Consider the following 18,434-nt stretch of genomic DNA (forward strand, 5'->3'; position numbering starts at 1 on the left):
CTAGCAAAAGGACTTTTTTTCTGGAATAAACTGTTTCAGTTAAGGAGGGTTTGCTGGTACATCTACACCAGCAAACCTTTTGTGTGCAGACAAGGCCAAAGGCCTTGATTATGGTTTCAAGATCCACATCTGAGAGAGAAGATGGGTCAGGAGGTTGCAGATGCAAAAAGCAGTCTGGATCACTGTTGCTGTTTGGTCATGTAAAAGTCGTGGGAAATCTAAATAGTCATCAAAGCTCCCAACCAAGAGAGTCGAGAGAGCCCCCACAAACTCCTCTGGTTGCTTCTGCTATACAACCAATACAGTTAATATGCTGATGTACTCATTACATCACAGATAATGAAGGTGGAAGAAACATTCACTGTAGAATAATGTCTGTTCCGCCTTCATCCTACCCCAGCAGTGCTCAGTGGTTCTAGTAATTTGCCCAGTCTAGCTTTTAATGTCTTTGGTGACAGGACTTCTCTGTAGCTCTTGCTACATGTTCTGTCTGTCAGGGTCCATTTCCCTAATGGGTGGCTGGTCGAGTGCAAACCTAGTAGTAGTTGTCTGCATATGAGTCAGCAGAGGAGACATTGCAGTCTAGTGGAACAATCTTGTAGGCAGGGCAGCACACGACTGCTGGCATCTGACTGTGCTAACGCCTCCAAGGTATAGAGAGATGGCACAGAAGAAAGCAAGCAGACCGTGTTATGCAGGGACGCCTTGAGGTTCTGGCATTCAGTTCCTTTGGTACCTGTCTCAGTAAACTCAGGGTGACTTCAGACCAGGGCTGGAGGACAGTTTCAGAGCGGCATTGACTGAAGGTATTCTCACTTGGGCCTCTTGCTTTGTGCAGGCCTCATGATGAAGCAGTGGAATTTATTCTCTGCCCCTCCCTGTTCATCTGCAAACAAATTTTTTCTCTTAGTGAAACTCTTCTTCCGGTGGAATGCAGTTTGGCCAGTTCCTCATTCCATTGCTGTGTTTCGATGGTATATATTCAAAATTATAGGGTCCGTTTCTCAGCAGTACTACAGCACCTGGCTAACAAAACATTAAAACCCTCGTCAAGGAATATACATCTCTCCATTGAGATCAGCCCTCAATTTAGCAACAAGCATTGCCGGTCGTGGTTACTAAAGATTCCACATGGAGGTGTTAATCCTCATGTCCTGGCCAAATTCCAACTCTGCTAATTGTGTCCCATAATCTCAGTTGTCTACCTTATTCTTCACTCCCATCCTTGAATGTTTGTGTAGTGTTTCTGTGTACTGTGAAATGCCTACCACGTTCCATCCCAGAGGTGGCTGTGTTTCTGTGGTGGGTGACTTGAGTTCTGTAGCATTTGTATCAGTAATGGATTTGGGCATCCTTGAAGGGTATTTTCAACAGTTTAAAGAGGATTCCCTTTTTTCCCCCCTTGTCTTGCACTGTTCACGACGCAGCATGCCGTGCTTTTGTTGTACAGCAGGGGCTGAATAGTCCTGCCATCAGACATTCCACTTCTTTTAGATCCCGTCAAACTGTTCTGCCAGGGGAAGGCTTGTTGAAAAGCAATGCAAGACCGGCCCATGCCCTCAACCTGAAGCTGAATGTGCTGCTAGCCCAGCGGGCAAGATTGCTTGTCCTGTGGGGCTTGCTTTATTAGAGTGGTTTCTAACCTCCCTCCTAACGAGCCAGTTCTCTTGCCTAACGTGGTGCAAATGATGCAGTGGGGTGTTTTAAACCAAAAATTTGCTCATAAAACAGAACAGTATTAAAACTTTGCAAAAGGGCTTTTCCTTTTGATCATACCAGATTTGATCCGAAAAGAATTTAAAATGAAGCTTTGAAAGGAAAGCCCCTATCCCCCGTGAGTGTAATTAATTGTAGAACATTGAAGCGTTCCAAGAATAACGAGAGCGAGCATGTGCTAAGCTGTGATACAGATGTTAGATCCAGTCAACATTAACTGATGGGTCATGGTGTTATTTTAGTCCTTCGTGTCTAAATAAATGCTGTAAGATTAGTAACTGCATCACAGTGACTCCTTTTAGTGCAAGATCTTTCCGGTTCTTAACAACGCTAATGCAGAGCTTGAAGATTCGCCATAAACCTGCTAGCCAGAGGTACAGATGAAAGATTGGGGAGGGGAGACCCAACAGGACCCTGCTGCAAACCCAGCTGTTGGAGAGAGGGAGGCTGCCAGGACTTCTGTGGGTGCTGCAGTCTCTGAATCCCCGGAGGGGAACATCAGCCGCCTCTGGCCAGTGTCTCACCATCTGACATTCCCACCCCATTCTAGCTGCTGAATGAAAGGTGTTTCTTCCCTGACTGCTGAGCGGGGACAGATCTTCATTATGGAGTCTAAACTGCCGTAACGCTGCCTAAGGCTAGCTGTGAGGTGAAGTTAACACAATGCTGCTCTCACCCCTGCAGATTTGTGTCTTCAGGGTCAGAGATTACACAGCATCCACTGGTCCTGATCTGTGACAAGGGCTCCTATGCGCTACAATGATATAATAATTTGTTCACGTTTGGAAGGCTTTCTTTGCAGCCAGAAGAGCAAGAACCTTTTTTTTTTTTTCTTTTTCCCCAATGGAAGCTTAAATTCTGCTGAGATTAGTTGCTAAAAGCTCTCACTCACTGGGGAAACTTCTCACCCACCACAGGCAAGTGGAGTTCTGACGCCTGGAATATTGCAAAATTTGCTTTGTCAAATAGCTGCATTCCCGTTTGTGTCTACGGGAATTGTGTTTGCTCTTTGCGTGTCCAGTCCAGCTCTTCTGGAAGTGACTGGAAAGGCTCCCTCTGATTCCCAGTGAGAGTTAGATCTGATGCTGGGCATTGGTGCTTACTTGAATCCTTGTCTGAGGCCATACCTACGCTTCCACGTAGGTCGACAAAACTTAGTAGACATGGCCTTCGGGTATGTCTACACTGCAGTTAAAAACCCGCGGCTGTCCCATGCCAGCTGACTCGGGCTAAGGAGCGGTTTAATTACAGTGTAGACATTTGGGCTCAGGCAGCCTGAGCTCTAGGACCTTCCCAGCTTGCAGGGTCCTAGCGCCGAGGCTCCAGCCCAATCCAAGATATTTACACCACAATTAAACATGCCCTTAGCCCGAGCCTGGGTCAGCTGGCATGGGCCAGCTGCAGGTTTTTAATTGTAGCATAGGCACACCCTAGAGCAGGTTTTTCCCTAAGCTGTGTGGATGGGTGGGCATTTCCCCTGCCGACCCACCCCATCACCCAGGGGTGCTGCTCTCCACTGAGCTCCCTTAGCCAAAGTGGGAGGCAGGAGAAGGATGTGCACCAAAAGAGATGTCCGGTGGGCACAGGGATGAGTGTACGTGGGAGGAAACACAAAAGGGAGAGTGAGTGGTGAAGAGGCGCTGACACACGGGGGAGATGGGATAGATAGGTTTAGCCCTGAACGCAGGCAGTCACTCATTCCATATGCAGAAATCAATAAAACAGCATTGCCCATTGGAGGAACTTCAGTTCTTTGACTTGTGGTAGCCTTTACATCAAGCAGCAACACACTTGCAGTATCACAGCAAGGAGCGCATGTGCGCTCCTACGCGCACCGGTTTAAATACAGCGAATGGAAATCTGAGTCACTCTGAGATCACTCCCGAGGCAGGCTGCTATGTTAAGGAGAGCACATTCTTTTCAGAAACTGAGTGGGTTGATAATGCCTATGGTTAGATAAAGCCTGATGTTTGTTAGCTTAAAGCAGCACTGGCCAACTCCGTGGACTTTTAATGTTGTACTCAGTAGGGACTATTGTATCAGCTGCTGGGGTTGACAGAGATGAAGAAAGTGACAGGACAGAGAATGGGATGATTAAGCACAGTGTCAGATTGTTCTGCCCAAAGCCATAAAAGAAAGTATGACGTCGGTTCTCCAGTCAGGTTAATGAATATTCAAGTTATTTGAAAAACTGACCCAGGTCACTTTGTTTTTCATGAACTGGGCACTGGTTGCTGAAGCAGTGAAGTGACTATCTAGTATGAAGGGCATATTCAGCTGGTAATGCCTTACGAAATGTGCACCACCCGTGTTTCACAGTGATGGTAGGCGGGGGGTATTGTGTTTATAGCATCCCGAAGTGCCCTAACCACTTCCCAGAAAACTCTTAAGACCTGTCACTACCTTCATGCTGCAAGTTAAGTGCATGCAGAATCAGGGCTGGGGTTGCCTTGGTACGTCTTCTGTAGCACCCTACCGCACTTGTGGGTGCTATAAAATAATATCCACTCCAATAATGGGACGCTCACCAAAAATCACTCCTAAGCCTTGTCAGATGAATGTTCAAATGGAATGAACGCTAGAGTAGCGCTATTAGCTGATCTGGCCCATCTTCCTCTTGGCACAGGACTGATCCTTATAGCACACTTCCAAGGACCTCATCCAGGCCCAGGTGCCAGGGCTTCCTAGAGACTGTCCCACAATCTAATAATCTCAGTATCATGAATTTCCCCCCTGACATTCTGCTTAGATTTCCCCTCAATCTGATTCCATTGCTCCTTGCTGTTCCCCCTTGCACTGCTCAAAATGATTTCTGTCCCTGCTTGGTCTTTACTCTCCCTCCTGTACTTGCAGATGGCTTTGTTCCCTGTTAGCCATCATTTTATTCCTCCAGTCTCCGGAGATCTCAGGTTCTCTTCTCTGAACTCCCTCTCTGATATCGAGCTGCCTAGAGCTGAACATAGTGGTCCAGGTGCAATCCCGAGGGAGAGTTTGTCTCTCTGTCAAACTACATGCTGTTACGCGTTCAGCCCAAAACTAGAGCTGGTCAGAACATTTCCGATGCAGACTTTGTCTAAAAGATTTTTGGTTCTGGAAGGAGGGAGACTGACACTAAGACTGTCACACTGTAGTCTGATGGTTTGGGCACTGACGTGGGATGTGAGAAACCTGATTCAGAGCAGAGTTTTTCATCCCAGAGCACTCTGAATCAGGCAGACCCAGGACATGAACCTGCGTGTCCCACATCCACACCAGTGGCCTCACTGCCTGGCTGGCGCATTGTCACTCACACTCACACGCTTTCCCCAAAACGGTGAGAAAGTTTATAGTTTTGTTCCAGCGTGGAAAGAAAAAACATCTCTACGTTGCCACAAACCAGAATCGTCGCCTTCAAGTCAGCCCTACCCAAAACCACATTGGCCATTTTTGCTGACATAACATTGCGTAAGGCCATGTTGAATCTAAATTGGGACTGTTCTAAAGTACAGCTCTAGTCTCCATGTCCTAAGTAGTCTTTTATCTTTGCTTGACTCGCTACTCTGGAACTTTCCCAAACAGTCATCTGTACTCCTAAAGTGCTCACCAATAGTTGTCCCTTTAAAAGCCCACCTTTCAAAAAGCTCTTGTGGGATCTGGCTGATGGAGCTTCATCCAACACCACTTTATGTTAAGTCGTCCAGTAGGTGTCACTGAGCGGTGATACTCTGCAGCGATTGATAATATACAATCACATGCTTCACGGAGGGACGGGGTAGCTTTCAAGTGATGGGGTAGCCTGCTCTCTTCCTGCAGTAGGTTCACCATCAATCCAGACACTCCCTACAAAGAGTTCCAGGACACCCACTGCATTTGTGAGGGGGGGCAGAGTCCTAAATCCACAGAGCATTTATTACTAGGGTTTCTAGACTTGGGTGTGAACCATATTTCCCAGGCATGCCAGTCTTCTCTGACGAGAGGCAATTCAGAAGTGCAAACGACCACGTTGGGATCTGCATATAGCTGATTTAGTAAAGGAAAAACTTCAAGTCAGTCTTTAGTCACAAATTTGCAAATCCAGCCTCTGCTTTTAAATCTTGTGGCAGTTGGAGCTGAGATTTTCCAGTGTTACCCGTTCATGTAAACGCCAAGTTCCACTTCACCAGCAAGCAATGTGGGGCTTCCTTGCATTCCTGGCATATGGGAAGTTAACAGCTGAGAGCTCACTGCAAATAGCCTAGTCATGATTTAGTTCATGGGCAAGGTTCTCCTCCCCCCACCCCAAAAAGGAAATCCAGCTTTATCCATCAGCTGTCTTGTTGTGTGGGGGTTCTTTTTGTGCATCCAGTTTATCATTGACATGAGTGCTGGGAAATTGTACACAGTTACCCTTCAGACATGTGGACTGGGCATATTTTAATCTTTGGCCTGCCACTCAGATACTAAAATAGCATAACTAGCTTCATGCTAATGATATCATCACTCATATCGCAACTCCTGCGTGAGGGAGATTCTCTCCTGCCAGCTGAGTTTTACCCTCTCGTCATTCCTGTGACTAGGAGCTGCTCTGCAGAGAGAAATTATTCAGTGTTCCCATCGAGCACGGTTTGTCAAGAAGTTTTGGCACCTGATGCAACTGGCTAGGTCTCCTGTTCAAGTGCCTTTGGGCTGATCTTTTGTACACAGTGCCCGTTGGCTGGTTTCTTAGCCCTTCTGGAGTGAAATACCTCTTATTTCTTGTTCTTTATTTCATTCTTCTAGTCTGCTGGAAGGACCTTGCCAAGCACCTCTCCTGTGATGGAGCCACCAAGCTCGTCCAGGCTGAATTCCCGGAAGAGGAGAAAAGATGGGTCAGGACCCAATGGGGCAACAGAGCTGGATGGAATCCCTCCAAAAATGTCCCGTCACTCGTTTGTAAGTAAGCAGGGCTTTTGATCAGAAAGGTTGCACGTTTGGAAAGCAGCTGAATGATACTGATGTTGCGACATTGATTAGGGCAAAGTAAAATGTCCTGTGCGCCCAGGGAAAGAGGCGGAGTAGTGCAGCCCGGCTAGTGCTGTTTGCTTCTTGCAAAGCTGGTTCGAAATCCACTTTTGCTCACTCTAATGTACATACTTACAACACAGGCGTAAAAAAAAATTGAGTCCAAAGCCAGCCGAGGTAAGCTTCTTTGTGGTAATTGTGGTGGTTTACCCTGGGCGTGGATGTGTACAGACTTGAAATAAATCCGCTTTTCACAGTTCTAATTTCTTTAGTGACGTAGGTGAGATTTTAAACAAAATTCATACTGGTTCCTTAGACCCACTTGTGGCCATGTTCCTACAACTACTCATGTGGTTAAGCACATGAATAATGCCACTGAAATCAACGGAACTACTTGTGGGTTTAAAGTCATGCATGCATGAGTGTTTGGGGGATAAATTATTAAAAACCAAAATCATGTTAATTAACATCTTGCCTTGAGGCAGATTGATTTAAATCAGCAAGCAGGAAACCGAGGATACGCTATATCTCTACACATTTATTTAAGCAATTATATAGCTTAACATGCTTATTTAGTTTCTTAATTTTTACATTTTTATCAAGTTAGAAAATGGTGAGTGATGCATTCTTATTTACCAGGTTGATGATTTGTGTGGTGATTTGTCAGGCTGCATTTGGATGGAAATTGGAATTGCGTTAAAAATGCACAAAACCAGTATTTTCAATTTTTTAATTAGTTAAATAAAACTATCTGAAATGTGCTGGGGCCACACATGGTTTACATTTAAAACTGATTTACTAAATCAGGGAAGCGTTGAGTGAGCGGATATTTTTTCTGGTCACCATGTCCTTCGAGATTTTAGAACTAGTGGTTCTCGTCTGCCCAAACCTTCACTTTTATTCACAGATTGGAAAAGGAAAACGAGCTTTCCTGCTCCCAATTGTTTCTCGACTTTGCATGAACCTAGTTATTGAACTGAAGTAGTTGAATAAACTGAAATGAAGAAAATATTCTCTCTGAACCTGCAAAAGAGGCTGCTGTCAGTCAAAACCGTGTTTAGCACTTCAACAGACTCTGGTTCCAGGTGCTTAGCCAGTGACTGCCACCAGTTCACTGGTCTGACTTTCTTTAAAACTTCCACGGCAAATACATACTGCTTGAAGATTATATTTTTATTTAAATTAAATGATGTTAATAGAATATAGTAAGTTTAGGTTTTTAATATAGGTTATTTCAAATTTAATTTTAAATAGGTTTTTTTTTTAAATATTTACACTGAATAAAATCTGATTTTATTTTTTTTTTTAATCTATTTTTATGCACCCTGGTTTGCCTTCTGTGGTGATAGTAGACTGGTTAGTCTCGTTGTGTGTTTAATGGGTTTCACTTTCTGGTTCCGATGCATTTAGCAGGAAGCTGTATTTGTGTTTCCAGCACTACAGGAGAGTTTTCAAACAATCCATGAGAACATTTCTTGTCCGTACTGGGCTCAGTACAGCCTTGTTTTACAAAACTAAAATGCTGGGGCCTCCATTAAGCTGATGGTGTCTCTCAAAGAGTCTCTCTCTCGGGCTGATTTCTTGTACACCTCTACCCCGATATAACGCGACCCAATATGACATGAATTCGGATATAACGTGGTAAAGCAGTGCTCCAGGGGGCGGGGCTGCGCGCTGCGGCAGATCAAATAGAGTTCGATATAATGCGGTTTCACCTATAACGCGGTAAGGTTGTTTGTTTTTTTTTGGCTCCTGAGGACAGCGTTATATCGAGGTCGAGGTGTATTTTTAAATGATTAACACTGTTAAAACTAGAACTCAGTTGCTTTCCCTCCCTCCCCAAAGCCCATTGTTTTCACTCACTGCTAGTACCAGACCCTGATCTGCTTTCTCCTGCCACCTCCCAAGTAGACCTGAAGGGTGGGTTTATTGGGATCACCAGTGTCAAAATCTCTGCCTGTTTCCAGAGCTTGCCTTGACTTCGTACTGCCCTTGCTGTAATACTGTCGGTTTTATATGGCAGCTCTCTCCCTCCCCCTCTGTGGGGCTCATGTGTATCGCACAGTCTAGAGTTGTTCCTTCCTGATCTTTCTGTCAGAGCTGCCTGCCGTCCATTCCCCCTTCACTGTGGGGTCAAAGTCCCTCGTAAAAATACCTGCAATGTGCTTCAGCTTCAGCTTTTACCTTCCCAAATTTACGGACGGCGCTTTTCCCTTCCGTTAGAGGATCTCAAGGTGCTTTACAAACCCGAATGGGTAAGAATTAGTGTCTTCGTTTTACAGATTGGGGAAACTGAGGCACAGAACGGTGACATGACTTGCTAAAGCAGCTGTGTCAGAGCTGGGCGTCGAACCCAGATCTCCTGGACTTCAATGCCTGTGCTTTAACCACCAGACCTTGTAACATCATCTAACGATGGGGAGGGGACATGTGCGCCCCCACCCCCTTGCTACGCTCAGAGCCCTGACCACAGATAGCCCAAAGCGAGCTGCGCTTCTGCTTCTTCCTCATGCTGCCTATAACCAGCCCTCTTCAGAGGTGCAGACTCTTGAGGAGTTCACTTCTTTTCTTTCATGAAAGGTTTTATTCCTAGGAGTTTATAGCAGGGCTCCCTGGTCCTGCCAGGGCAAAAATGGCACCCAGATACTTTACACTCTCTTGACACATTCTTATAACTGAAGAGCTGATGGCTCACTTAGAGGATTGCAGTGCTGAGTTCCCCAGCAGACAGTAATAAAAAGCCCAGTTGACTTATAGCCCTGCTCTGATCATCTGTTGTATTCAGTATTTCAGGGTGGGTACCCCAACCCTGTTACCTGGTGGAAAGACTGGGGTTTGTTTTAAGAGCAGAGACAAGTATGGAAGTATTAAAAATACCAGAGGGGGATTGCGTGTTAAGTAGGAAATCTGAAAGCTGTATGGGGGAATGGATTTTGACCTCATTATATGTAAGAGTTTAATTAAGAACCCCTGAAGTGAGGAGATGCATGCCCCGGGCTACAAATTTAGAGCTAGGAACGATGATGCCACGTCTGCCTCTGCAGCCCTTGAGGTCCAGAAGCCCCAAGGCCTCTGACCCGTTAAAGGAGGTTTCAAAGGGCATTAGCTCACTGCAGCATAGCACTCCGATCGGGAGTGACCGCTACAATACTTGCAGAAGGTCTGCCAGGGCTCGCCCCGGTGTGCAGGAGGAAATTGCTGAGAAGTCTCTGCAGCTGTAGCTTGGCTTAGGTCAAGACATTAGTGTAATGATTAGCAAGATTGAGTCCTAATCGTCTGTCTTGGGGAAGGGCAATCTTCTGCCCTGCCACAATTTCCTGCTAAAAGAGAACCGTTAGTCTGTTAACGGTCACGGCCCTTCTGCTGAAACTGAACTGGCTGCTTATTGGAGGGTAAGAGGCTTTGTTCCGGTCCAGAAGAGATCAGCCCCACAGTAGCTATAATTGGACTTGATGCCTCCTAATTCTCACTCTGAACTCTACCAATGTGGTGGTTTTGCAGGTAGTTTCAAAGGGGGCTTCCTGTAATGTCCCATCAGATTTCTGTGCTTCCCCACAGAACATGACTTGTTTCCCACCTTCTAGGGCGTACAAATCGGTGCTGGTAACCACTTTCCCTGGAGAGTCGGACCAACTGTAGGCAGCTTCTCTTTAGGTGGTAACAGCTTCAGTGTTCTGATACCTGTCGCCACTGGTACGTTACAACACTAGAGCCTACGCATGGGGAGACTTGTTTCAAGGGGCGGTCCAGCTGAGGCAGTTTGGTCCAGTGGTTAGATCTGAGGATTTGGGAGTAAAGGAGTCGTGGGGCAGACCCTCAGCTGATGTGAACTGTCATAGCTTCACTGAAGTCCATTCACACCAGCTGGGAATCGGTGCCCCGGGCTCTGCTGCGCTTGTCCCTTGATTCCGCGTGTAACTTAACCTCAGCTCACCTCAGTTCTCTCCATCCCTAAGCTAGGGATAATTACCCCCCAGGACGGTGTTGGGCTTAACGGCCGTAAATCTCATTAGCGCCTTTTGTACAAGGCTCTCCTAGCGCTGCGTGTCTGCCATTGAATTGCTAGGCTGCTATCATTCCCCTGCCATCCCTGTTTGCTTGTGCTGTGGCTGTGTAGTATGCTGAACCTTGGGAGGTTTGCAAGTTATTTCTCTCTCTGATTATTTAGGGCTTGAGGGAGCCAGCTCCGTTTTCAGATGAAATTGACGTGGACTACAGTAAGCCGTACGTCAGACTAACGTTGGAAGAGGCGACCCGGGGCACCCCCTGTAAGTATTGTAAAGCCAAATGAGAAGGCAGTTACCTAAGCACGTGCGCTGTCCTAGGACTTCTCCTGGCTCAGTTAGTTTCATCCTCCCTTGTGTCAGGTTGGAAGGAGCCTTGTATCCACCCTGCGGACTAAGACTATTATTATTTGTATTACATGACTGCCTGGAGATTGGGGCCTTTGTTCTGGGAGCCGTATGTACACATCATACCAAAGAGCTTAACCCCTGCTAGAGGCTGCATTCCTATGCTGACTGTTCAAAGTACATGATCGTACCCAGCCCTTCATGGTGCCAGCTTCGTAGCTGTAATGAAAGCACTGCACTTCTTTCTGTAAATAGCAATAAAGTCATTAAAGGAGGTTTACTCATCTCATGACCTATCGAACAGTCTCCCAAAGGAATTTCTGGAAGCCCCGTGGCTTTGCACAGTCAGATCTAGACTGGCCTAAACACTAGCGCGCAGGTTTCCAACGTGTTGTCTGTGATCCATGCTTTGAGAAAGTTCAAGATGCTCATTCTCACTTACATACGCAAGGGGGCCCGCAGATGGGGGTTAGAGGTCTCGAATCTCTGATTTCTCGGTTTCTCTGTGGAACCGTGCAACGCATTCAGGATCAATCAAATTGGCTCTGCAAGTAATAAATTGTTACTGTCTTTTGGCATTCACTATACAGCTCGTCTACATCATCTAACATCTGTCCCTTCCCAGCAAAACTCATTTTATTGCCTTAATTGACTGCCTCTGTTTCACCTTCAACGCCCTATAAGTGTCCCCAACTACTGTATATCTGTGTTCTTCCCCCACACTGGCCCCTAGTCCTCCCCTCCTGCTGCTCCCTTTATCTGCTTCTCCCACCCTCAGCTTCAGACCTGCTTAAATGCTGCCCCCTATGCATGAAGCAGTCTCCTTCCTGTCTGCCAAGTGCCCTCCCTCTGGCTCAGACTTGTCTGTCTGGCTTAGATTGGCCCAGATGGCTGAAGTATCCCACAGCTGTGAGCGAGAGTCCGGTGTTGGCCTGGAAAAGTGGAAGTTAAGAAATCTATTGTGCTTTTAGTAGTAGATGGGCTCCCGAATAGCCTTTAGGCTGAATGTGAAACAGTGGGCGAAAGTTAAGCGTGTGTGAGCTCAAGGATCGAAATAAACGAGCTGCTCTTTACTAAGAGATGGAGTAGCCATTAATCTGAATGGGGCTGAACCTTCTGGGGAGAACTTTATTCAGCACTAGCTTCTCCATGAAATTATCTGACGGCCCCAAGGCCTAGCAGGACTGTTTTGTGTTGCTTCGAGATGATTTTCAGTGCAGCTTGGCATTTCTTGGAAGCAGGAACTAAAGGTTGGCTCAATAATAGCGCTGCCTGGTCGATTTAGGAGTCCCAGTGAGCAGGAATTCTCGTTGGCCATTCTTCCAGAATCGGAGGACAGCAGCTCTAGTAGTGAGGCTCACCATGGAGTGTGGGGGGAATCGGGAAGATCTCAGGATTTCCTCCAGGAGCCTGCTGGGCGAACGTAACACAAACCCATGAAATATCTTCGGCTAGTCACCTGTTGGTAGTCGGTTGCCGAGCAGAACCTTGACACGTTGCGTTTTGATTCCTGTAGGATGGCGATGTTGGGTGTTTGCATTTTCCCCAGGTTTCCCTTTGCGCTGTGTGCACCTTCTCCCAGGGCAGCTGCACGGAGTCCCATGAGAACACCACGCAGGGCACTTTAGGTTTTAAGTCTGTCTCTGAATGTCGTTCCATGCTTAGTCTGGGCACCCCCATGCGCTGACTCCTAACAGAAACAAACCAGCAATTTCCCTTCTCAAACCTTTTCTGGCTACAGCTCCACATTCTGACGATTGTTTCTATAGCAACACGTACAACCAAATTCCTCCCACAAGCAACCCCAGGCTCACTAGGTCTTCAAACCCCCCAGGTGAGGCGCAGCCAGCAAATGCTTTCCCCAGGAGTGGCTCTCCGTGAATAACGTCTGTTTGTTTTTGTGTTCAGTGGATCGACCAGTCAGGGTTTACGCTGATGGGATATTTGACTTATTTCACTCTGGACATGCCCGGGCCTTGATGCAGGCAAAGAACCTCTTCCCGAACACATATCTCATTGTGGGAGGTAAGGAGAGGTCTCTTGACTTTGGCAGCCTTACAGGAATAGTTTACCTTGCCAAAGGTACGATTGCAACCTATAGTTTCCTTTGCACTCTGCAACCCTTAGCGTCTTACGCTGTGCCTGGCCCTTGTTGCAGCTCAAAGGGCAGCCACGTTGTAATCTCGTCCTCTTCAGTATTGAACTGGATACAGTGCAAATGGGCCTGTCTATAAAAATGGAACTCCAGAATTGATTTTTTTTTTATTTATTTTTTTTAAAGGTGGGAACTACTTTCTGTTCTGACCGAGTTAGTCTAACCTTTGATCTAAATTTTGTGCGTCAAGAAATGCTGTTCAAAGCATTGAGTGCCAAAATATAAAGGGACATTCTGAGCATCCGTCTGGAGAACAGGAGCAGTTGAAGAATAAGAAACTGTCCCTCTGTATGCGTCGTCTCAACATGAGCTTCAAGCTGGGAGTGATTTCACTCTCCCTATATCAGCGGTTTGGCTGGAGCGGCAATATATCGATTGAGATTGGCCTGTTGACTTTTGGGCTTCCCAAATTCTTACATAGAGTTACTAAAGCATTGCTGATTTTATTTCACGTGGTTTAATCAGCCTGGTAATTGGACTAATTGGATGATTTGCTATGAACCCATTCTATTCTAGTTTGATTTGTTCAGATGGGTTTTGGCTTCGTTTCTAAATTTGGAAACCTGTTTGGTTCTGATGTTTCTTTGCTAGGTGTCAGGGTTCTGGACCCGAGTCGGCCCCTGTGTAAATGAGGCAATTCTGTGCCCCACCTAGTGGCGGTCCATAGAGCTGCCCTGTGCTCCCAGTACTGATGCCCAAAGCTTTGGAAGGAAAGTTGACTTTTCTGTATTCATCATTTCTTTCTACAAGCAGCATGAGTTCCAGAGCCTTTAAGAGCCTGGGGTGAAGGGTTACCGGCCAGTCAACTGACCAATTTCGCATAATAATGCTGTATTCTTCACAGTGTGTGGAAATCAATGGAATTGATTTGAGAGGCTTCCTCGCCTCCGTAACGCTCTCTCTTCTCCCCTCCACCTCCAAGCCTTTCACACCTATGCTTTACTGCAGCGGTTCTCAAACTGTGGGTCGGGACGCCATTTTAATGGGGTCGCCAGGGCTGGCATTAGACTTACTGGGGCCCAGGGCCAAAGCCCGAGGGCTTCTGAGACCCACCACCCAGGGCTGGTTACAGGCCCCCCACCTGTGGCTGAAGCCCTTGGGCTTCAGCTTTGGCTCCCCCTCCTGGAGCAACGGGGCTTGGGCAGGCTCAGGCTTTGGTCCACCCTCCTGGGGTCGTGTAATAATTTTTGTTCTCAAAAGAGAGTCGCGAAGCAGGGGGTTGGACTAGATGACCTCCTGAGGTCCCTTCCACCCTGACATTCTATGATTCTAAGTTTGCGAACCCTTGCCTTACTGGTTAGAGCTGTAGACTGGGCGTTGAACGCTGGGTTCTCTTCTGAATCGCCAACACCTCTTGTGACGCTTGAGCTGTATCTGCTGAGCCCGCTTAGCGTGGAAGATCTGCCAGGGTCTTGGCACAGAGTTCTCTCGTGCCGCACGGGGCAGACGGTGGAGTCCGGTAGTGGAGGGGGTATTCAGAAGACTAACAGAACTCACCTTTGCTCTGTGCCCGTGTCCGCAGTCTGCAGCGACGAGCTGACCCATAACCTCAAAGGCTTCACGGTGATGAACGAAAGCGAGCGTTACGATGCGGTGCAGCACTGTCGCTACGTGGATGAAGTGGTGAGAAACGCACCATGGACCCTCACCCCGGAGTTCCTGGCAGAGCACCAGGTAAGACGCAGCAGTAGAGCTGCCAGGGGCTTTCAGACAATCAGGCGACTGTGCTGCGTGTGCGCTTGTAACGACCATGCTCCTGTCGCACACCTGCAGTACAGGATTCCGAATAACTGCTGTATTTCCCTCTGGTCATTCGTACCAGCGTGGTCGGTGTTAGAGCAACCCAACCCTCTTCTGTTACACATCCTAGAGTGTGCAGTGAGTTGGTATAACGGGCCATGTTTGTTTGTTTCTAAGGCGGTTAGGGGCCTGGGCAGAGCGAGCCTGTAAGGGCCGGTACTGTCAAAATCTGAGGAGGCCAGATCCATGGCGCGTCAGTCATAGTGAGGTCTCCTTTTTTCTGTTCCCTAACATGAGAACAAGGCGTCACTCAAAGTTAGTGGCAGATAAATGCAAAACAGTAACAAGCCCGTGGGTGAAGTTCCACTAGCAGGAGTTTGGAGAGGCAAATACCATGGTTGGCTTTAAAAAGGGGCTGGAAGTTTTATTGCCAGTAGTAACACTTGTGGTTGTGTAGACTGAGAGAAGGTGAAACAAATCTCCTGCTTCAGGACACGTGCTTATTTGCTGCAGGGGTCAGGAAGGCATTTGCGGCCAGATGCACTGAGGAGCTTTCTCGCCTTCCTCTGGACATCAAATATTACCCTCTGCTGGCACAGGCTGCTGCTCAAGGCCCAACAGTTCGCTCAGTTTATGACACTGTTTGAAACTTGAAACTGCCGTTTGCTTCTTACCCCAGTTGTCTTCCTCCTTGGCATGCACTCGCAGGCTTGTCTAGGGTTGTTCAGGAGGGCTGGGCTGTGGAGGGTTAACCTTGTTTCGAAAGCAAACCCCATTGACATTCCTCGTTGCTTTGCTAGCCCTGTACCTGTACACAGGTGCTGAGCAGTGAGTAATTACGTGGTCATTACATCAAAAGGTACCTTCTGTGGATTCAAGGAAAGATTTATTCTAACTCTTTTCTTCAACCCCCAGATTGATTTTGTTGCCCATGATGACATCCCATATTCTTCTGCTGGGAGTGACGATGTTTATAAACACATAAAAGAAGCAGGTGAGGCATAAGTCATGGTGGTGACCTGTAACCTTTACCATCTAGCACTAGCTGGTGGGTCTTGAGGCAGGGGTTATAGCAAAAATGTTGTTCTGGTTACTGTCCATCTTGGCAAGGATTTAGTGTCTAGGGAGACTGATCTCACTTCTGTCCAGGGTCTTTTACTGCTCCCTTTGCCATGGGATCTGAGTGCCTAAAAGATTGATTCTTCCACACCAGGCTTGAACCACATTGGCAGGGCTGTTCCTGTGATGCATGGAATAAACAGAAGCCCTGGGTCTCAAACGCTGCTAATCCAGCACCTCTAATACCCTGGTCACTCTTAGTTCATTAGTCCTGGTACGATGGATCTGCTCTTTTCTGACCTATCCTTTAGGTAACGACTGCATGCTTGTTATCTAATAGCTAGCAAAATAAGTGACCCACAGTTGTATCCCCAGAGGACTCCCCTGAATTAATTCCTACGTCAAGTCCAGTCGCTGTGGTTGAACAAGAGCAGATCTTTTAGAAAAACATCCCATCTTGATTTAAAAATTGCCGGGGATGGAAAATCCCCCACACTCCTTGATGAACTGTTCCAGTGGTTAATTCCTCTCACTGTTTAAAAAAAAAAAAAATGCACTTTATTTCTAGTCTGTCCCTCTCTAGCTTCAACTTCCAGCCATTGGATCTTGTCTGCTAGACTGAAGAGCCATCTACAGTCAAATTTCTGTTCCCCATGTAGGTACACCTCTACCTCAATATAACGCTGTCCTCGGGAGCCAAAAAATCTTACCGCGTTATAGGTGAAACCGCATTGTATCGAACTTGCTTTGATCCGCTGGAGTGCACAGCCCCACCCCCTCGGAGCACTGCTTTACCGTGTTATATCTGAATTCGTGTTCTATCAGGTCACTTTATATCAGGATAGAGGTGTACTTAGACTGATTAAATCGCCCCTGAACTTGCTCTTTGATAAGTTACGTAGCTTGAGCTCCTTCAGTCCCTCACTATAAGGTATACTTTCCAATCCTTTAATCCTTCTCGTGGCTCTTCTCTGAACCCTCTCCAGTTTTTGACTATTCTTCGTGAATTGTGGACACCAGAACTGGACAGTTTAAGGGTCAAAATATAGAACAAGGCCAATTGGGGGCTGGGGGAGAGAGAAAGAGAGAGAGAGTATATAGTATAGTATAGTAGTAGGGTATGATCTTTAAGAGCCTGTGAAATACCCCAGCCTGCATATTGAGAGTCAGTAACAGCTCCTCACTTCCATCTGACCTACACCTGTCCTGGGTTTTATCCCCCTGCTCTCAGGCATGTTTGCACCAACTCAGAGGACCGAAGGGATCTCCACATCAGATATCATCACCCGGATTGTACGAGACTATGATGTCTATGCCCGACGGAACCTGCAGAGGGGATACACTGCCAAGGAGCTGAACGTCAGCTTCATAAACGTGAGTCTCGATGCGTTAGACTGTAAATCCACCCGGGCAGGGACTGTCTCTTACCGCGTGTGCAGCACCGAGCACAGCGGGAGCCTGATCCCGACCCAGGCCTCGGGGAGTGGCTGCAATACAAATCGGTAGTAATAAATCCGCAGGGCTAACCGGTCACATGCACTGCGCCAGTATTTGCTTTTTACGCTGTCATGGGATCTTGTCAGCTCATTTTCCCCCTTGAAATTCTGCACAGAAGACTCAACGCCAACAAAGGGACAATCAAAATCTTTCTGTGAAATTGTCTGTTTCCGCCAGCCAGCCATGTGACCGCCTCAGACCAGCTCCTGGTTGCGTACTGGGCTGTGAACATGGCAGATGCAGGTTGCAGAGTGTCGTTTTGTGTTTTTGATTGAAACATCATCCATTCCCAGCCGTAGCTACTAGTGTGTGTCCAGGAGCCTTGGGCAGCTCACCAATAGAGCCAGTGCTGTTTGCTTATATTATTACCAGCAAATTATCTTCACCTCTTTAAATCCTAAAAAAGTAAGAGTAATTACCTGTGGGACAGGTGAAAATCTAAGTGCTCAATGTCCTAATCCTTCCCCCTGCGTTGTTTGCTTCTGCAGGAGAAGAAATATCACCTGCAGGAACGTGTGGACAAGGTGAAAAAGAGGGTAAAGGACGTGGAGGAGAAATCGAAGGAGTTTGTCCAGAAAGTGGAGGAAAAGAGTATTGACCTCATTCAAAAATGGGAGGAGAAATCCCGGGAATTCATCGGCAACTTCCTGGAGATGTTTGGACCGGAAGGAGCACTGGTAACAAGTTCACCCTGGAGATGGGGAATAAAAACAGGGTGGGAGGGGGATTTCAGGAAGCGTCCTGGGAAACTTTAATGCTTCTGGGAGATGCTGTTGTGCTAGCCCTGCAGAGGGAAGTCCTCTAGCTAACCACAGCACAGTGCCGGCTTCCCTCCCAGACCATCTCCATCAGCCATGTGCTAAGGGGGGCCCTGTTAGAGGCCAAAGTAGCTCAGTCTTCAAGGATCACTTATCCTTGGCCTGTCTGAGATGACCCCCATGGCTGCCACGGTGGGT

General features: G+C 47.1%; 1 protein-coding gene across 7 annotated transcripts in view; it reads left to right on the plus strand.

The window, feature by feature from the left end:
• The window catches only part of PCYT1A (phosphate cytidylyltransferase 1A, choline), a 28,838-nt gene that overhangs the window by 5,588 nt on the left and 4,816 nt on the right, over positions 1–18,434 (plus strand). For 2 of the 7 annotated variants that reach the window (XM_005311770.4, XM_042843903.2), the window contains exons 2-8: positions 6,454–6,606; positions 10,844–10,943; positions 12,936–13,052; positions 14,705–14,856; positions 15,838–15,916; positions 17,213–17,355; positions 17,967–18,155. In XM_005311770.4, coding sequence (XP_005311827.2) covers positions 6,490–6,606; positions 10,844–10,943; positions 12,936–13,052; positions 14,705–14,856; positions 15,838–15,916; positions 17,213–17,355; positions 17,967–18,155 — 897 coding nt within the window. In that variant the 5' untranslated portion in view covers positions 6,454–6,489. Of the gene's footprint in view, positions 1–6,138; positions 6,298–6,453; positions 6,607–10,843; positions 10,944–12,935; positions 13,053–14,704; positions 14,857–15,837; positions 15,917–17,212; positions 17,356–17,966; positions 18,156–18,434 lie in introns of those variants that run through there. The other 5 variants (XM_065557529.1, XM_065557527.1, XM_065557530.1 and 2 more) reach the window with 5 other exon arrangements.

The sequence above is a fragment of the Chrysemys picta genome, chromosome 9, assembly GCF_011386835.1.
Source record: "Chrysemys picta bellii isolate R12L10 chromosome 9, ASM1138683v2, whole genome shotgun sequence".
Taxonomy (NCBI): domain Eukaryota; kingdom Metazoa; phylum Chordata; order Testudines; family Emydidae; genus Chrysemys; species Chrysemys picta.